This window comes from Protopterus annectens, chromosome 6.part0, assembly GCF_019279795.1.
Source record: "Protopterus annectens isolate FY-2018-M chromosome 6.part0, PAN1.0, whole genome shotgun sequence".
In the NCBI taxonomy this organism is placed as follows: Eukaryota; Metazoa; Chordata; order Ceratodontiformes; family Protopteridae; genus Protopterus; species Protopterus annectens.
The window spans coordinates 489622088-489641792 of record NC_056737.1 but is presented as its reverse complement, the minus strand read 5'-3'; the positions used below and the strand labels follow the sequence as shown (position 1 = coordinate 489641792).

At 42.7% G+C, this 19705-nt stretch overlaps 1 protein-coding gene across 1 annotated transcript in view; it reads right to left on the bottom strand.

Annotated features, from left to right (window-relative positions):
• UBR1 (ubiquitin protein ligase E3 component n-recognin 1) overlaps window positions 1-19705 on the bottom strand; it is a gene marked incomplete in the record, with an annotated part of 4571807 nt that overhangs the window by 922503 nt on the left and 3629599 nt on the right. The window contains 1 exon segment of the mRNA XM_044074213.1: window positions 9962-10052. Within this exon segment, the coding sequence (XP_043930148.1) occupies window positions 9962-10052 (91 nt within the window).

Sequence of the window (19705 nt, the reverse complement as noted above, 5' to 3'; positions counted from 1 at the left end):
TTCACATCTAGATCAGGGGAGGTCATCATGCCTCTTTACTCATCCCTCATCAGGCCCATAATTGAGTACAATGCCCCATTTGGGATGTACCTTACCAGACACCTACAGCAACTGAAAAGTACCTCACCAAGAGGATCAAAGGGCTCAAACAGATGCCATATGCTGCCCGGTTAAAGAAACTCCAGCTCTACTCAGTGGCATACCACCTGCTCAGAGGCGATCTGTGCCTGACGTATAAAGCCATGTCCAACCCGGAATTAATAGACATGCTGCACCTCAGAAAATCCAAATCCCATCGAGCTACGCGCTCGAGAGACTTGAACCTCAGCACTGAAATAAATAGGACATGCTGGAGGGACAGATTCATAACCCAGAGGTTCCCTTCACTCTGGAATAAAATCCCAGTCCAGGTTAGGCAGAGTCCCTCACTGACTCTCTTCAAGAGGAATCTTGATGAGTGGATGGGAGATCGTAGGTTTACCCCGGGTATCACTTCTGTGTCACTGTTAGACAGAGGCACAGTATACTAACCTCGAAAAAGGGCATAGCAAAATTAATTTAAAATGGGTGGCGAAAGCCAAACACACTCTGGCTGGGCTTATAAATGCCCAAGGGCAGATAGCCTAGTATGAACCTATGAACCTAAGCGGGTAGCCCCTATCTAAAACATGCCAATCAATTTAAACATTTCATCCTTGAAGACCATATTTTCACTCACTAGCCTTGAAGTTCTTACCATAGGTCCCTTTATTATACCTTTTTTATGCTAAGGGTGGCAGCTATCAAAATGTAATATTGAATTTGAATAGGTCTCCTTTCTATAGATGTTGCTACACAACCCATACTTTGATTTTTTCAAATTAATATCCAAGAAGTTGATCTCATTTTTGTGCCAAGTATAGGTAAATCTAAAAAAGTTTGTCTTACCATTCAAATATTCAATAAACTTACCTATTGTAGTGTCATCACCTCTCCAAAGGATGAGTATATCATCCAAAAATCCGTTGTATAAAAGGATATTTTCCTTATACTTAGATGAAAATATAAAGGAATTCTCCCAAGTGAGTAGAACTAAATTTGAAAAGACAGGAGAACATCTTGCTCCCATCGCCACACCTGTCATTTGCTGGTATGTTTCCCCTTCAAAACTAAGAAAATTGTGATATTTACAAACCCCCCCCCCCCCTTTAGGCCAATTTTGGCAGCAAGTGGTTCCAAAACGGAACCCTTTGCATCATATGTGGACACATGGTCAAAGGTGGTAGTTTCTTGAAGCTGAACACATTATAAGAGATTCCTGGCACTGCCTGGAAAGACTGAGGAGAGTTAAAAATTAAACCAACTATGTTTTTCTGACTGTGGACGTGATCAATTTGTTTACTGTGATCCCCCCATGATCAAGGTTTCACCATGTTCCACGAAAGTTTACTCAATAGTAAAAAGATAGATAAAACTAAAGTAAACTTATTGGTAGAACTCATGGAACTGGTCTTGAAAAACAATTTTCTTAGTTCTGAAGGGGAAGCATACCAGCAAATGACAGGTGTGGCGATGAGAGCAAGATGTGCTCCTGTCTTTTCAAATTTAGTTCTACTCACTTGGGAGAATTCCTTTATATTTTCATCTAAGTATAAGGAAAATATCCTTTTATACAACAGATTTTTGGATGATATACTCATCCTATGGAGAGATGATGACACTACAATAGGTGAGTTTATTGAATATTTGAATGGTACGACAAACTTTTTTTAGATTTACCTATACTTGGCACAAAAATGAGATCAACTTCTTGGATATTAATTTGCAAAAAATCAACGTATGGGTTGTGTAGCAACATCTATGGAAAGAAGACCTATTCAAATTCAATATAACATTTTGATAGCTGCCACCCTTACCATCAAAGAAAAGGTATAATAAAGGTATAATAAAGGGACAGATGGTGAGAACAGGTAACAGCTTCTAGAATGTCCCTGGTAGGAACACCTCTGAGAAAGGCTGTAGAAGTAGATGCAGCCCTGATAGAATGGGATCTGATCCTCTGGAGGATAGTTTTTCCATGGTGCATATAGCAGAAACGAATACAATGGTTTATCCATTTGGAAATAGTTTGCTTTGAAATAGCCTTTCCCTCTGCCCCTGCAGCAAATGCCACCAGCAGTTCAGATTTTCTTTGAGATTTTGTCCTGTTTAAGTAAAATCTAAGTTGTCTGTGTACATCCAATGAATGCAGAACCCCTTCACCCTTGTTCTGTGGATTGGGAAAGAAAGTTGGCAAACGAATGGTCTGATTAAGAGCCACACTGGATACCACCTTAAGCATGAAGGATGGATTGGGTCCTGAGAGATGCCCTGTCCGCATGAAAAATTATGAAAGGCTCCACTGCCATAAGAGCCTGTAATTCAGAAATCCTTCTAGCTGAAGTGACTGCTAAAAGGAAAGCTGTTTTCCAGGAGAGAAATGTTTAAGTCTGCAGTAGCAGCTGGCTCGAAAGGAGGGAGAGTGACCTTTTCCAATACAAAATTGAGGTCCCAGGTAGGTGTTGGAGCCCTCCTGCATGGTCTTACATTTTTAGCCCCTCTGAGATACTGCTTTAGCAGAGGATGAGAGAAGAGGGGAGGTTCTGTGTTGTAATGAGCTGAAATGGCTGAGGCATGGATTTTTATGGAAGAAAAGGACAGGCCCTTCTGAAGCATCTCAGTTAAGTGTTGTAAAATCTGAGGAATGTTGGGCACTGCTGTGCTTATCCCTTGAGATTGATTCCAGGCACAGAATCTTTTCCATTTGTCACCATAAGATTTTCTAGTACTAGGACTTCTCACCTCCAAAATGACATCCATCACAGTTTTGCTGAGGGATGCTAAGGGTGAATTTAGGTAATTAGCCACGCTGCAAGATTCAAAGTTTGGAGCTGCATGTGCAGAATTTGGTTGTTCTACTGAAACAGTAAGTAAGGAGGTGTCTGAGGCAGGTCCCACGGTGGAAGGTGTGACACATTGCGCAGGAGTGGGTACCAGTGTTGGCGAGGCCAGTCTGGAGCAATCAAAATCATTTTTGGTTTGTCCTGTTTGACTTTTAGTAGGACTTTGGAGAGCAGAGGCACAGGGGGAAAGGCATAGACTGATAGGTTTTTTCCAGCTGAAGGATAGAGCATCCACTTTCCAGGCTTTTTTGTGATGGGTTCTTGTGCAAAATTTGTCCAACTGATGGTTGTGGGGTGAGGCAAAAAAAAATCTGTCTGGGCTCCCCCATTTGCGTGACAACATGTTGAAAATCCATGGTTCCAGTTTCCATTCATGTGGGTCCATGAGATTTCTGCTTAACTCATCTGCCAGAGTATTCAGCTTTCCTGGCAGGAATTGAGCTTGTAGTTGTACTTAATACGGCAAGGCCGTGTTCCACAATGCCATGGCTAGTCTCCAAAGGGGGTTGGAGTGTGTACCCCCCTGCTTGTTTATGTACCACATAACCGTGGTGTCGTCTATCATTAATTGCCCTGGATGAAGGTAGTCCTTGAAGGCTGACAGTGTATTCTGTACAGCTAGCATTTATTTTTGATTGGTATGAAGGTGCATTTGATTTGGGCTCCAAATGCTCTGAATGCACTTTCCTGCCAGATGTGCCCTTCAAGCATAGTCTGATTTGTCTGTAGTTAGGGTTTAGGCGGCAGGGGGTGGTGTAAATGACAGTCCCTTGTTTTGGTGGCAGGCCTCTGCCCACCATAGGAACTCTAGTTGCAGGCAAGGAATGATAGGAATCATTGTTTCCAGGCTGTGAAGATGCTGACTCCATAGACTTTTTAAGTACCACTGAAGTTTCCTCATATGCAGTCTTGCATATGGAATTAGAAGAATGGAGGAGGGCATGAACCCCAAGGCTTGCAGTATTTGCCTTGCAGAAAGCAAGGTTTTTGTGGCCACCTGTTTGAAGTAAGTCACCAAATGAAAGCCATATGGGCAGTTGTATACAAGCTTGCACCCCAGAATGTAATTTTTTGAGAGGGTACCAGTTGTGATTTATTTTCGTTTATAGTGTACCTTAGACAAGTTAGAAGCCTTTTTACAAACGCTAGATGGTTTAGAAGAGTGTACTTGTTTTCTGCCTGAATTAGAGAATCGTCCAGGTATGGATATATTTGAATATTTCTTTGCCTGCAAAATGCAATTACTGGAGCCAGGCACTTTGCAAAGACCCTGGGTGCAGTAGATAAGCCAAAGGGCAGTGCAGAGAACTGGTAATGCAAGTAGCCTGCTTTGAAGCGGAGGTATCTTCTGCAAGATTCCCTGATTGGTAAATGCAGGTAAGCCTCTTAAATCTAGAGTTGCCAACCAGGCATCTTTGCCTAGCATAGGAAGTAACTGGTGAAGAGTCAGCACCTTGAATTTTGGAATGTCCAGAAAGGTGTTTAGAGTAGATAAGTCCAGAATTGGACACCATGATTTGTCTTTTCTGGGTACCAGGAAAAGACTTGAATAGAAACCTTGTTCCTTTTCCTCTTCTGGCACTGGTTGAATAGCCCCCATGCTCAGGAGGGAAAGTACTTGTTTCTGGGCCTCTGCCCACTGATTTGTGAGCAGGTCTCGCCATCTGTTTAGAACTGGCAATGTACAGAAATGAAATCTGTATCACTAGGATACTCTATTTAAAACCCATTTGTCCTAGGTTATAAGTTGCCAGTTTCTTGCATGAAGAGACAGTTTTCCCCCAAAGGGGCGGATAAAATGTAAGTGCTTGGTAAGTGTAAAGGGAAGTCACTGAGACTGCTTACTATAGGGAGGTGTCTTGTTGTTTCCAGATTTGGAAGAGGAAACACCCTATTGTTTTGTTCTGAAAGTCCCTTGTGACTGAAACCTGGAGCCTTTGGAATGTCTAGGTTTGACTTGAGTGGCTCTTGAAGGAACTGGAAAGGACCAGTTCTTAGTAGGCCAGTGCCTACTAAACCTTGGAGGTTGCACTTGTAAGAAATCTTTCACAGTTTGCATAGATTTAGCTTTATCTTCCATTTTTTTAAAACGTCTTCAGCCTTATTACCAAAGAAAGGGTCCTGTTGTAAAGGAGCATCCAACAATTTTGCTTTAACATGATCAGCCAGATTTTGCTCTTTGAGCCAAGCATGTCTTCTTAGCACAGACCCAGTTACAGCAGCCCTGCAAGAGGCCTCCAAAGAATCAAAACCACATTGCAAAATATGTTTTCCAACTTGTTCAGATGAATGCAATAAATCCTGTAAATCTTTGTTTTCCATACAGTCAGAGATTAACATCATTCTCTGTTTAAGCAGTCCCATGATATGCTGTTGATATTTTTTTAGCATATGAAATTGGCAGTTTAAAGCCCTGACTGCCAAGGTTGCAGAAGTGTAAACCTTCTTACCCCATCTATCCAGCACCCTGGAATCTCTATCAAAAGGGGTAGGATTTTTAGCAGTAGAAGCCTTAATGCTCTTGGGACCTTGAGAAATGGTTTCAGGATCTGCAACAGGATTTTTGAAAATAAATTTGTGGGAGTCCGGAACCCTGTAGTATCTGTCTGGCTTACAAGGAGCCAGAAGCAGAGAATCAGGAGCCATACTAGATTCTGAAAAAAACATCAACAATGTCTAGAACAGGAGGTATAGCCAAAGGCCTACGCTGCGGAAGAAGAAGAAAATCCCTAAGTCTCTTTTTAAATTCAGAGAAATCCTGACTTTCCCAGTGGAAATGTTCCCTTAAGATATGTAAAGTTTCCCCAAAAGAAAAATCCTCAAAGGAAGAAGCAGAAGGAATGGAATCTTCTGCATCAGAGTCCTCATAAGTAGGTATAGACAATTCCTGGTCATTAGAAGAGTCAGAAGAAACAGAATCCTGTTCAGAAGATTCATAATCAATGTCTTGCCTAGGCCTCTTAGAAGGCGGGGGGTTGGCTACCCCTGATCAGAGTAATTAAATCTTCATCCATTTTGTTCATTTGTTTTTTAGGCATAGGGGCCTGCACATGTGGCCCAGGAGTCATTTTTTTAGGCACAGGTCGAGATTGGCCTTAGGTTTGAAGATGGCGTCGGTCTAATATACAAATCTGTAGGACTGAAAACACCCTCAGAAGCCAGTGCCTGCACAGCGGCTTCGGACCCATCCATGGTAGAGACATCCGCGGGTTCCATACTTGAAGCATCTCGCGGCATACCAGACTCCAAATGGGTCTCAGTAGAGGCCTGCAAATCAGAAGTAGCGGGTATCAGGGGCTGCAAAAGCGCCTCACTGTGTACCGGCGAACTGGCAACTGGCTTAGGAGAAGCGTCGTCAGCAGTTTTGGACCTCAACTGCTTGTCTCTGTCTTTTTCTTTGCGTTTTTTTAGGTATTCCAGTAGTCGGATTGCTAACCGACGACATTTCTGGATAATTAAAGCATGAGCTAAAATATTTAGAAGCAAAAATGTACCGACGCTTGATAGTGCGTTGATTAAATAAAGCACAAAACCGACAGCAAGGTACGTTGTGGTCAGTGCCTAGGCAAGGAATACATAGGTTCATAGGTTCATACTAGGCTATCTGCCCGAGGGCATTTACAAGCCTAGCCCATAGTTTTGTGGCTTACGCCACCCCTTTAGTATGGGGAACTATACCCATTATTTTGCTGTGCCTCTGTTGAGCAGTGACACTGAGGTAATCCCTGGGGTATATCTGCGATCTCCCATCCATTGGTCAAGATTTCTCTTGAACAAGGCCAGCGAGGTGCTCTGCCTCACATATACCGGGATTTTATTCCACAGCATAGGGAGTCTTTGGGTGATGAATCTATCCCTCCAGCACGTCCTATTAATAGCCGTGTCGAGGTTTAAGTCTCCGCCCTTGTGGCTCTGACAGATCTAGATTTTTGAGGTGAAGCATATTCATCAAATCTGGGTTTGACATGGCCTTGTATGTTAGGCAAAGGTCACCTCTAAGCAAGCGGTGGCGACTGAATAGAGCTGGAGTTCTTTCAGTCGGGCAGCATAGGACAGATGTTTGAGACCCTTTATCCTTTTGGTGAGGAACTTTTGTGGCCTCTCCAGCTGCTGCAAGTGTCGGGTCAGATACATTCCGAATGGGGCATTGTACTCAATCATTGGTCTGATGAGTGATGAGTATAGGGAGACTATGACCTCCCTTGATCTAGATGAGAATCCCTTCATGATAAGGTGGGCAATGTAGAAGGTCTTCCTAACTACTTTAGCTACATGGGTGTCGAATGACAGACTACTATCAACCTGGGTCCCCAGGTCCCTGATAACTTCTTCTGTACTCAGTGGATTGCCACCTATTTGGTAGCTAGGGGTAACCTTGTTTTTCCCGAAGGGTATGACTATGCATTTTTTGGCATTTAACTTTAGGCCATGGCTCTGGCACCAGTTATCCGTTTCTGTGAGACCCTTCTGAAGGATATCTGTGTCAGATGTGTTTTCTACTATGGCGCCCAGTTTGCAGTCATCTGCAAACTTTGTCAGCCATAACCCTCCTGTGTTTGCTTGTACTTCGGAAAAGTAGATGCCAAACAAGAGTGGGCCCAGGACTGAGCCCTGTGGTACACCACTTGTGACAGGCTTTGAGTCTGACATGGCGCCAGCAATACAGTGTGTGTCTTTCGGCTTTTCCCGGTTAGGGGTCGCCACAGCGGAACTCCGGTCCGCTAACGATTGGCAGTAGATTTTTATGTACTGGCTTGCCGGGCCTAACGCACAACCTTCAATGAAGGAACGCCCATTCACGCATGTCGCTACACAGAAGACGCTCTAACTGAGAATCGAACGGGCAACGTCTAACTGTGAGGCGACAGTACAAATGAAAATCCTTATGAGGTATTTGCTTCCCACAAGTAATGCAATTATTAACTTTTACTGACATCGGTAAGGAGCAAGAAAAAGTTTCCCCAACAGGGTACTTAGCTTTTTAGTTGAAGACTTCGGATCTGAAACTCGAAAATGAAAATTTCAGGAGTCGGACGACTGACACTTGCAAATTGCTTCTGGCATCGCACGGCAAGAAAGACTGATGTAATGGCATTGGCTGTATGTTTTATACCCCTGACGACCTGACGTCATGGAAGAAGGGACAACAACCGACGCAGGACCCAAGACTTTGTTAATCAGGCCGACTGAGGGCAACCTGCCAGCAGATTACCTAAATGTAATGACTGCAACAGTGAAACACGAAGTACATTCCACCATATCACTCACGCACTCAAGTCTCTCAACAACAGGTACTGTTTTGACTCTGTCACAGTCCATGTTGGTGTGAATGCCTTGAGATGTACCTCTCTGGACTACATGAAGAGAGACATGATTGACCTAAGTGAATATACGTCTCAGGCAATTATGTCCCTAGCCTTAAGCAGCATCCTACTGTCACCCAGAATGATGCCTCAGTACAAACAGAAAATGATTGACTAACAATTGGCTTAGTTTCTGGTGTCATTCCAAGGGGATCCAGTACCTGACAGCCTGGGAGGACATGACTGAGACTACGATGCTTTACCAGATGGCCTTCATCTGTCTCCCTTGCGCTGCAGGCTTCTGGAAAAGGCTCTTGCCTCTCCCATAGTGCCTTTTTCAGGCAAAGTCATGAGGACAAAACTAGCATGAAAATTCTTCTAAATGCAATTTAACAGTCATGCTGCTAAATGCTAGGAGTCTTAACATGAAATTGCACTCACTGCAAGCATTCCTCACCTTGGAAGATGCTGACATTTGTGCAGTCACTGAAACCTGGTTCAAAGCTGCGGAGAACACCCCAGCCTTACCAGGTTACTTGTCCTACCATACTTTCAGACCCCAAATGGAGGGCTATAAAGCTAAAGAAGATGGAGTTTCAATATTTATCAAAGACATACACACCTGCAGGCTGGTCAAACAGTATTGACACACAGGAGACACTCCAGGTGGAGTTAACTGTTGACAAAACACCCATTCAAATCAAAGCTAGCTACAGACCCCCAACCATGGCCTCAAACTGAATGCCACGAAATGTATCATTATTCCCTTTGGGGAAAATGGCACTCCACTAATTATCACATTAATAACAATGTACTAAGCACACAATCAGACATGAGGGACCTGGGCACCCAGGTTGATAGCAACCTGACTTTTGACCACCACACTGCCTCCATTGTACGGAAGGCTTTCTACATGGCCCACCTCATAAAAAAGGGTATTTCATTCAGGAACAAGGAGGCAATAACATCCCTGTACTCCTCCCTTATCAGTCCCATTACTGAGTACAATGCCCCCTTTCAGCATGTACCTTGCCAAGAACATGCAGCAGTTGTAGAGACTACAGAGGTTCTTGACCAGGAAAATCCAGGGTCTCAAACACCTATCCTATACAGATAGGCTAAATGCCCTGTCCCTCTACTCAGTCTCGTAAAGTCTGCTCAGAGGTGACTCGTGTCTGGCATACAACGCAGCCTCAAACTCAGCCTTGATGGAATTTCTGCATATCCGGAAGTCAAACTCCACTTGCGCACCCCACACCCAAGGCCTCAAACTGGTCTGTGACATTAACAGAACTTGTTGGCGGGTTAGATTTGTGTCGTAATGACTCCCCCCATCTGTGGAATAGACACCCTCTCCATGTCAAGCAGAGTACCTCACTAGCCCTCTTTAAGAGGAACCTGGATGACTGGATGTGAAACAGAAAATATACCCCTGGAATCCCACCTGTGTCCCTGCTGGACACGGAAAACAGGTGCTGACTTTGTGGGAACATGGGTGAAATTCTTGGCTAGGCTTACAAGGACCTCTGGGCCAGTAGCCTAGTATTGTCCTATAAACCTAGGAATCGAAGAAATGTGGCTGAGACAGATCAGAGACCCATTCATTCAGGAATGAATGAAAATGCCAACTTCAGATCTACTTCTACTTACTGAAGAAATGTGCTCTATAATTTACCAAGTCAACCTTTACCACCATGACCATGGATTGCAACATAATTTTTTGCACAACAGTCATACCTGTTAGTGTGTTGTACCAGTTTATTATACAAGCAGGATGCCAAGTGGCTCTCTTCACTTTCTTCACATTCTTCCATAAGTGCAGGGCAGTCTGAACACAAAAATAAAACAATTAACATTTGCTAGCGTTTCTTCATAACAAAACATGTTTTAATATTACTTGTTTCTCTTAAGCAGCACTGTTGCCAACTGATTGAGAAACAGATTGAATTATATTACTTTTTTTCACATGTTAAACCATGCAAGTGAGCTAGACAGAAGACCTTCTTTAGTCATGACCAAAATTAAAGGTATAGAAGACTAAACAACTTTTACAGTGTGCATCTGTAAGACAGCATCTCCAAAATATTTTAAGACAATCCACAAATATTTACAAAGCAGTAGGCAGTTTGAGTATCACTACTTAGAAGAAAAAAAAAATAAAACAAGCAACCTCTCTGAGTTAACATTTTCTGACATAAGGAGTAAAATAAAATTGATATTTAAGAATACAAGTTAATAAACAAGAAAGGATACCCCACTTTAATAATACAAGCTGTGTCAGTTGGGCTGTTAGCTATCTAATCAACTACGTATAGATTAATATTTATTTTGGAAAGTTTGTCAATAATTCTAACATTAGAAGTGTCAAGGGCTGTAGAGCAAGACCAAGGAAAGCAATATTCATTTTATGCCCTTTATCTAAAGCCCTGGTAGCCCTTTACAAAAACTCAACCAGCTAGAGCAGATGTGATCTTCCTTTCACAAAGTTATGCTGGTGCATTTTCAAGGATATAAATAATGTCATCTATATTATTCATTAGTTCAGCTATAATGAAATTTATAGCCCTGCAAATATGAGACAAACAGGTCTGTAACTTCCTGGGTCAGTGGAGGGGCCAGATTTAAGCAAGGGCACTACAACAGTTGTTCATCACACTTCACAGATACAGCCAGCGGAGAAACTCATGCTGAATAGTCGAAGAAGGGGTTTTAGTAAGTGGGACTTGGAGCTTCTTAGCAGACGTTCAGAGCTATAGTGAAGAACCACAGAACTAGTATTTTTATTTCTGGAAAGTGTCAAAAAATATAAGTGATAGGGTTGGGAGGTAAGAAAAAGAAAGTATCAAAAGGGATAAGTATATTACAAAACTGCCAGTTATTTCTAATCTTCCTACTATAACTGAAGAAAGCCTTATGGTTGTCTTTTGTATTGCCCACAGCCCTAAATTAGCTATCTTGCATTTCCTAATAATAAGCTTGAGGGACTTAATCATTATAAATGGTGTTTAAAGCTGGAAGTGGAGATCTTGTACAGATGACTAGAATATTTTTTCTTTTTGTTACAGCGCTTGATGATGTAGGTTCCACCATATCTTTTTTAGCCCTCCCCAAAGGACCAAGCCAGATATCTCCCCTACCTGCACCCAACTGTCTCATCTACTCTGAAGTTGGGGGAAGTGGGAATTCACAGATGAAGAAAAATACCTGTGACCCATTTTTTCTTGCCTAGAATTCATCCATGAGCTCATCCTCTTCTGGCAAGAGTCAGATGGTAGTAAGCAGGTCAACTTGCTAGTCTCTGTGGGGCAGCCTACACTCTCCACTAGCAAGGGATCTCCGTACCTTGCAACACCAACTCCATCATGCTCTTCTCCAGCCACCCACCAAGAAGAAGCATGCTGTTTCTGCACAATAAATTTTCTCTAAGCTCACTTTGCGACTTGCACATAGCAGAGTAAGAATGACAGACTTGAACTTCATGGGGTTGACACCTAGTGCTACTAATGCTCTCCATTTGAGAGAAACAACTCTCCCCCCAATAATCTAAATCAGTAGAGGCTGCTCACTCGGATCCTCCCACACCACAGTCTGCAAGCACCAAGTCAATATTTGAACTTGGGTCACCTGCGACGTAGTCAGGGTTTTATCCAAGAGACAGAGCTGACACACACGGATTTAGGTTTATCTTGCCATTATGTTTACATCAGAGGGGGAAAACTGCTTCAATACATCTATCCAAAGAGGAGTATAATTCAAAGCAGTAGGCATCAGCCTCGGGTACACATTTCCTGGGCCACTACACCATTTGTGATAATCAATAAAATCAGTAAAGATTCATTAAAGCAGAGGAATTAAGGGGCCACAAAGAAAGGTTTAAGGAAGAATGTCACAGCAAGATGGTCCAACTTAACACAGAGGAAAAACTAATGGGAGATATAATAGTGATGACAAGTGCTATAGGACTGACATCTCTATTTAGCAAAGGGACAACTGGCCCAAGTGTACTGCTATTTACAAAGTCCAGAAGTCTCTTAGAAAGATCTGCTGTTAGTTGTACATATTTTCCAGTTTATATATAACTTAAAAGTTGAAGTCAACTATAAGAAAGGAATCTGATTTGAAGATTAACTTTTCTAACTGGTTAATGTACAGCATTCTCCAAAGGGGTCAGTGGTGGAGCTAAGTGGGTTACATTGATTCTTTGAATAAAACAAATTAGAGTTACCTGACTTGAAGGGTTACTTTAAAGCTTTGCATTAAGGCTCAAATATAAAAGCAGGAGGTTGCAAATCAAAGTGGAAAATACAGAAAATGAAAATATGAAAGGTCGAGATATAACAAGAAACTACGATTCTGGATGCAAGTCCTTATGAAGAACAGTAATAACTATACAGAAAATACAGTTATGAAAGTACACTTATAACAGTAAATGTTTGAATGATCACTGCTATAGTGGTCTAAGCAATATGGGTTATATCATGCTAAGGATACAACAACCAGACAGATTCCAAAGTTTCAGGGCACCTTCCACACACAGCCAAACCATTAGACAGCTCAAGCTGAGATGACAAAGTCAGGTTTGGGTGCCAAGCCCTTCAGAACTTACATGTCAACACAGACAGGGAGGCTAAAGCCCATAGAGGACAATGTTAGGAAAAGAAACGCGCACGTCCACACCTTGGCAAAACATTATACAAAAAATAAGGGGAATAGAGGGAGGTAGCAGCTACTGCAACAGTGATCATTTGAACATTTACTTTTAAGGTAAGTTTAGTTACACAACTGTAATATGTCCATCATTACAATTACTACTGCAGCAGATTAAGCTAAATGGATAGATTACCATAACTTAGGAGGAATGAAAAGGGTCTAGGAACCACTAGAGTATGGTCCGAGCAAAGCCTGTCCTAGACCTGGAGAAGGAATCTAATTTATAATGCGTTGCAAAAGTATGCACAGAGGACAGAGTTTCTGCTTCTAGAACACTTCTAGAATGCAAGCCTTTCTAAAAAGCCATAGATGAAGCCAAGGCCCTTGTAGAGTGAGCCTTGACCCTGCCTGTAGTAGTTTTGTTGGTGGGAATGACAAAAGGTAATAGCCTGTGACAACCATTTTGAAATAATCTGCTTTTACACAGCTTGTCCTTTCTTCTTACCTTCATAAGAAATGAACTGCTGATCTTAAGTTCTGAAGAACTTTGTTCTGGCAGAATACTGCCCAAGGCATCTGAGTGTATCCAAGATATGAAGTTATCCCCTTTCTCTCATTCTTTAGGTTCTGGAAAGAAGACAGGGAGATGAACAGATTGGCTTAAGGTAAACATGGATACCACTTTAAGTATAAAAGGAGTATTAGTCCTCAAGAAACACCCACTCTTGTGGAATGCAATATTAGATGGAAATAAAATAAGAGCCTGCAAGTCAGATACCATTCTTGCAGAAGTCAGAGCAATGAGGAATACTGTCTTCCATGACAAGAACCTCAAGTCAACCTGATAAACTGGTTGAAGGGGAGCAAATGTTCATTTTCCCAACACAAAATTAAGATCCCAAGGAGGAGACACTTGTTTTCTAGGAAATGCAGAACCCCTCCAGAAACATTTTCACATGAAATTGCACTAAAATAGGGGGATCCAAGGGCAGACATGCTGAAATGGCTGATAAACGAACCTCGACTGAGGAGTAAGACAGGATATAAGATAGTAACTCATACAAACACTAGCCCTGAGTGAGTCCTAGTTCTTTTCTTGGCACCGACTAGAAAACCTTTTCCATTTGCCAACATATGATTTTCGAGTAGCAGGCTTTCTTGCCTTCATCAATACCTGTTGCACGTCCTCAAAAAAGGTGTCTAAAAAGTATTAAAACCCTACTATTCAAGCAGTCAATTGCAGTTGCTTGGAGTGGACTATATCAAACACCCCTGATCTTCTGTGAGTTAACCCAGTCTGTGAAGCTTGTGGTAACTGCCCCTGGACATTTCCAAAATAAGGGAGAACCACTGTTGTCTGGGCCAGAAAGGAGCAACCACAACTATAAGATCATCGTTCATCTGAATCTTCAGAAGTTGCCTGGAAATCAATGCAAAGGGTAGAAAAACATACAAGGACATTACTCTCTATGAAAGGGAAAAGGCATCTGTCTTCCAGGCCTTCTTACATGGAGTCCTGAAACAGAAATTTGCCAGCTGATTGTTTAGAGAGTAGGCAAAAAGACTTACTTGAGGTGTTCCCCATACATGGATAAAATCTTGGAAGATTCTCTGATTCAGTTTCCATTCCTGAGGATTTATCCTTTTCTTTATCAGCTTGTGTAACACACAGTTTTGCTCTGACCAATTGTCAGATGTAGATAGAGCGAGATGGTGTTGGAAATCTACATCCCTTGCCAAAATGGCAAGTCTGCACATGGAGTAAAGTCTGTTTCACCCTTGCTTGCTTATGTACTGCATCACTGCGGTGTTATCTGTAAACACCTGAAAAGGTCCTGGGGGCCACAGATGATTCAGAAAGTTGACAGCATTTATAAGAGGTAATACCTCTTATGTTGATGTGTTTTGGTCAAGCTTTTCTCTTCCAAAGACCCTTGCACTTTTATGGCCATTGATACTGTTCCAGAAAGCAAATTCTGAGGGGAGTCAGTACTGGATGTGTTGGAGCAGAAGGGGAGAATGGGAGACCTGGATTCTGAGAAATATGGTACGACAATCACACAATCCCCCTTTTTACAAGTCCTAAAACAGGAATATGAAATGAAAAAGGGGGTGTTGGTGCTGGAATGACAGAAATTTCAGATACTGTTGTAGCTTTCTGACGTGGAGTAGTCTTGCAAGATGTATCATGGAAATCTTGAATGCCATGAGAGAGAGAATCCTGAGGAATTCTCTTGCTGAGATGGAAGTCTGACTGGAACAACCCCCCTCCCCAAAAAAAAAAATCATCTAAACATTGAGCTTTTTTCCTGTGGAACAAAAGCTCTTTGTACTGAGGTGTCCAGCAGGCAACCCAGAAAAAAATCCTGTGAGAAGTAAGGACTTATTTAATATTCTCTTGGAATTCCAGCCTGTGCAGGAGATCCCTTACCCAACTCAGAGACAAAGTGAGATTCTTGACTCTTTGAAAAAGACTCTGCAAAGATAAGCAAGCTGTCCAAATAAAGAGAAATGTGGATACCCTGCACTCTGCAGTGGGCTACCAGAGGAGCTATACACTTTCGAACACTCGTGGAGCAGTGGACAGACCAAAGACTAAGGGCACAGAACTGATAATATGATCCAGACACACAAAACATTAAGAAATGCTTGAAATCTGGATGAATATGAATAAGATGGTAGGACTCTTAAATCTAGGGTCACTAAGAAACTCAAATAAGGAAGAAATGGTACTAAGAAAGGGTACTAAGTTGTGAAGTGATAGCATTTTGAACTTGGACACCATCACAAAATGGTTCAAGAAGGAAAGGTACAGAACTGGTTGCCAAAAATCATCTTTCTTTGGCACCAGAAACATCCTTGAATGAAATCCTTCTTCTAACAGATGACAGCTTCTATTACCCCCTTCTCCCCAAGATAGTATGGACTGTAAGACAAGAGGGAAGAGAAGAATTTGGCTTGGTGAATAAGAAGGAATCCCCTGGAAAGGAGGGAGAGCCTCTCACTGCCATCTGTAGCCTGGATGCATCACAAAGACAGAAATGGAAGGTCAGACTTTCTGGGTGGATTACGGGACTGCCAGGGAAGGGCTGGGTTGGGGGAACAAGGCCATTCTTATTGGACTGTCCTTTGTTCTGACAGGTTGCCTTTTTTCTTTTAGGAATCTCCCTGCCACTGCTTTTTAAACATCTCCTGACCAGCATTTTGCTGATACTGTTTATTTCGTTTTTTCCTAAAGGTAGATGAGGGAGCAAAGATATACCTCGAAAACTTAAAGGAGGAGGGCTGAAAAATATGAGACTCCTTGAATCAGCCTTCCTCGATGATCTCTGCAACTGAAGGTCAAAAAAAGAAGTTATGTACCTACCATAACATTCCATGTTAGTTGTCTTCATCTCGCCTTCTTTCTTGCTTGTTGGGATCGGAGCAGACCCTCGGCTCCGACTTGGCCATCTTCTATAGCTCGAGAGCTGTTTACTGGCTCGAGGCTACTCCTTATCCCATGATGCCTAGTGCTAGCTACCCAGATCTCGTTTGCCGCTTCAGCTGCGAGGTTCATTGTTACTGGCTCAGGCTCGTGTAAGTTTATTATAATCCCCTTCTCTAGAGTCGATACATTCGGTTCCTTGGTCTCCCCTGTTGCAGAGTGACTGCAGTCACAAATCCTCCCACTCCTCTCAGTCTTCTAGACTATTGGATCACAACGTGGAGAGAGTGGTCAGTAGGTTGTTGAAGTCGCAAGCACTGGCCAAAATGTTATCCAGCCCTCCTCAACAGGTGTCTGCTCCGTCCGCTTCCATCAGTGTTCCTCCTCCGACTCCTCCGAGCTCGGAGCCGGAGTTTGTTGGCGTGGAACCATCGGCACCGATAACGATTTCCCCTTTGGTTCCGTCATCAGCTCTGATCCCCTCGGTGCTTTCTGTCAAGGGATCTGGGTGCCGAGACTACCTCGTCGGCTTTGAGGGGCAAGTGGCATCGGATCCTTGTCTGACCCCGTTCTCCCTCTTGGAGCTTTCGGTGCAGGTGAGCTCGGCTCCTACATCGGCCTCGGAGCCGTCCCCCGTGGTGCAGAGGAGGATTCCAATTTCCTCGGAGCCGCCTTTGCATCGTGGCAGGGATGCCTTCGATGTCATGAGGCCCCTCTGAAGAGGAAATGCAAGAGGAAGCACATTGACTCCCCTGAGTCTGTCACTTCGGATATGGATTTGGATGAACTCGGAAGGGTCCCCGAGATCCCCCGCTGAAGATGTTTCCTTTTCGGACATCCTAGAAATGCTTAGGCAGAGGGGGAACTGGACTGCCTTAGACCCTACTGAGGACAAATCCTTATTCCTGGATTCCGTCCTAAAAGACTGAGAAACTTTATATGATCTACATGTTTTTTTTTTTTTTTTTTGGAATAGCAAGCTGACTACCAGAGAAACTTCAGGCTATAACAAAAACATCCTCCAAAACAGACAGAACTGGAGGAAAAGGTGAAGTTTCTGGAAATTCCAGCTGTAACAAAACATAGTACCTTCTAAGGGACAGAGAAACGTCACTACTTTCCCAGTGAAAAACTGAGTCACCCTAGACATAGTGTCTATGAATGTTTCTCTTTCTCAGACTATCAGATACAATACTCTCCTCACAATCTGAATCAGAATTCTGAAGAGATAAAAAGTTACCTCTGTCCCTTCACATTCCCCCCACAGGTATCATCTCTTCAGGGGAAATCAGTAACCCTATTTTTCTCTAACCAGAAACAGTCTTAAAAGAAGGGTCAACAGCCTGCACTAAACCCTGAGCTAAGCCTAATAAATTACACCCCTCCAGAGTAACTGAAACAGGAGAAGACAAGTTTTGACAGGAATATCTGCAGAAACAGAATTGCCATGAAAAACCTCCTTAGAAATGGGCACTGTGTAGACTTTCCCTGCCCCTTCCTAAAGGACTGATAAAAGTGGCTCCCCCTTGCCCACTAAGGGCACATTAAAAGCCACAGATGTGTCTAACCCTCTGCCATGGTGGATGGATGGACTACACCACAGGGACCAAGATGAATGGTCCACAGAACCAGATTTGACCACAGCAGAGTTACCCACCTGCTTCTGAGGCGATCTACCAGCCTGTTGTGATAGTAACGACTGCTTCAACATTTTTTTTCTTTTTGTGGCTGGAAGAATGTACAGCAGAGGAATTTGTATGCTGCTCATGGTCAAGCCAAAAAAGTGCCTGATTTCCAGGAAGCTTAGCAGCAAAAGTCAGTAAAACGGGTAAGATTCAAAGAAAAACACAGCAAGAAGCATTTTAAGCAATTAACCCCACCCCAACAAGTAAATTTGCAACAGTTTATCCACAGAAAAAATAGTTTTATACAACTTTAAAGTGTATAAAGGTCACATGACTGATAAACACTTTTTCCTAGCTTACGTTAATTTTTTACAAAAAGAAAAGTATGTTTTCTGTGACAAAAAGTACAGGGGAACTTTTTTTCTTCTGAAGAGAACTTATCTGCCCAGAAATGGAACAGTGATAGTCAACTGTCGATCCTCAAAAGCCCACATAGGAGCACACACTGCTGTGGCAGGAAAGCTCTGAAGAGCTTGGAGCCCAAACCTGACTTTTAGTCAGCTCTGATCGAGATTTTTTAACAGTTTGGGTGCATGGAAGGTGCCTTAAGACTTTGGAAGCTGGCCAGCTTTTATATCCTTACCAGGAGTTTGCTCCTATAGCTTTGGCTACTGCAGCAGTGATCATGATGACGATCATCATTACAGTCAGAAGCAAAAAGTATTATATGAACTAAGAAAAAATGGGACTAGAAAAAGAAGATTTTTTCCAATAGGGTCTAAATATAGAAGTAAGAAGGACTGGGCGGCCACGGTGGTGCAGCAGTTAGCGTTGCTGCCTCACAGAAAGATGTTCTCTGGTTCGATCCTCAGCTGGGTTGCCTTCTGTGCGGAGTCTGCATGTCCTCCCTGTGGTCATGTGGATTTCCTCCGGGTGCTCTGGTTTCCGCCCACATCCCAAAGACATGCTGTAGGTGGACTGGACACTCTAAATTGGCCATAGGTGTAAGTACGTGCATGTGTGCGCCTTCTGTGGAAGGTTGGGTGCTGGGCTGGCAACTCGACTCTGCAAAACTCCACTGCCAATCATAAGAGGACATGTGATCCGCTGTGGCGTCCTCTAACCAGGAAAAGCCAAAAGAAGAAGAAGAAAACAGGAAGGACAGCCTGGAATATACTGGACAAAGTTATCAAGAAACCAAGCTACTGGAAGCAAATGACTCAGGAGGGAAAAGTGAATTAGTAGGATGAAGCTAAGCAGAAGTTTAGATTGCAAGCTGGAGACTTGTTTTCACCATCAGGGGCTAATTAGAATATGGGCAAATGAAAAGGGATAAGTAAGTGCTAAGTGAAAGACAAAATCTTGCAGAGTTTTTAGTGGACTCTGGAAGAGAAGATGCTGTTAAAAAAGACAATTAGTAAGGCATATAAAATGCATATGGCAGCTTCAAGAACTAATGAGAGAAGTCTGGAAAAGACTGGGGGAAACGGAACAAAGATGCAAATTACAATGGGAAGAAATCTTAAGTCTCCCAAATATGCAATAAAGTCCAGAAGATTTTGGATTTCTGCATGGAGTGTCTGCTGAGGCACTTTTGCAGTCTAAGTAGACTTCACAGGATTTTTCTCCATGGAGATAGTAAAGGTTGGGAGATATGAAGGGGAATACAAAGGAAATTAGGAACATGTTTTTTTTAAGAATGCCATGAGATGTCAGATTAAAAAAAATCCCTCCCGGTTACTTTGACAGAACTGTTGGGGAGAACAAATGGTGGTTACA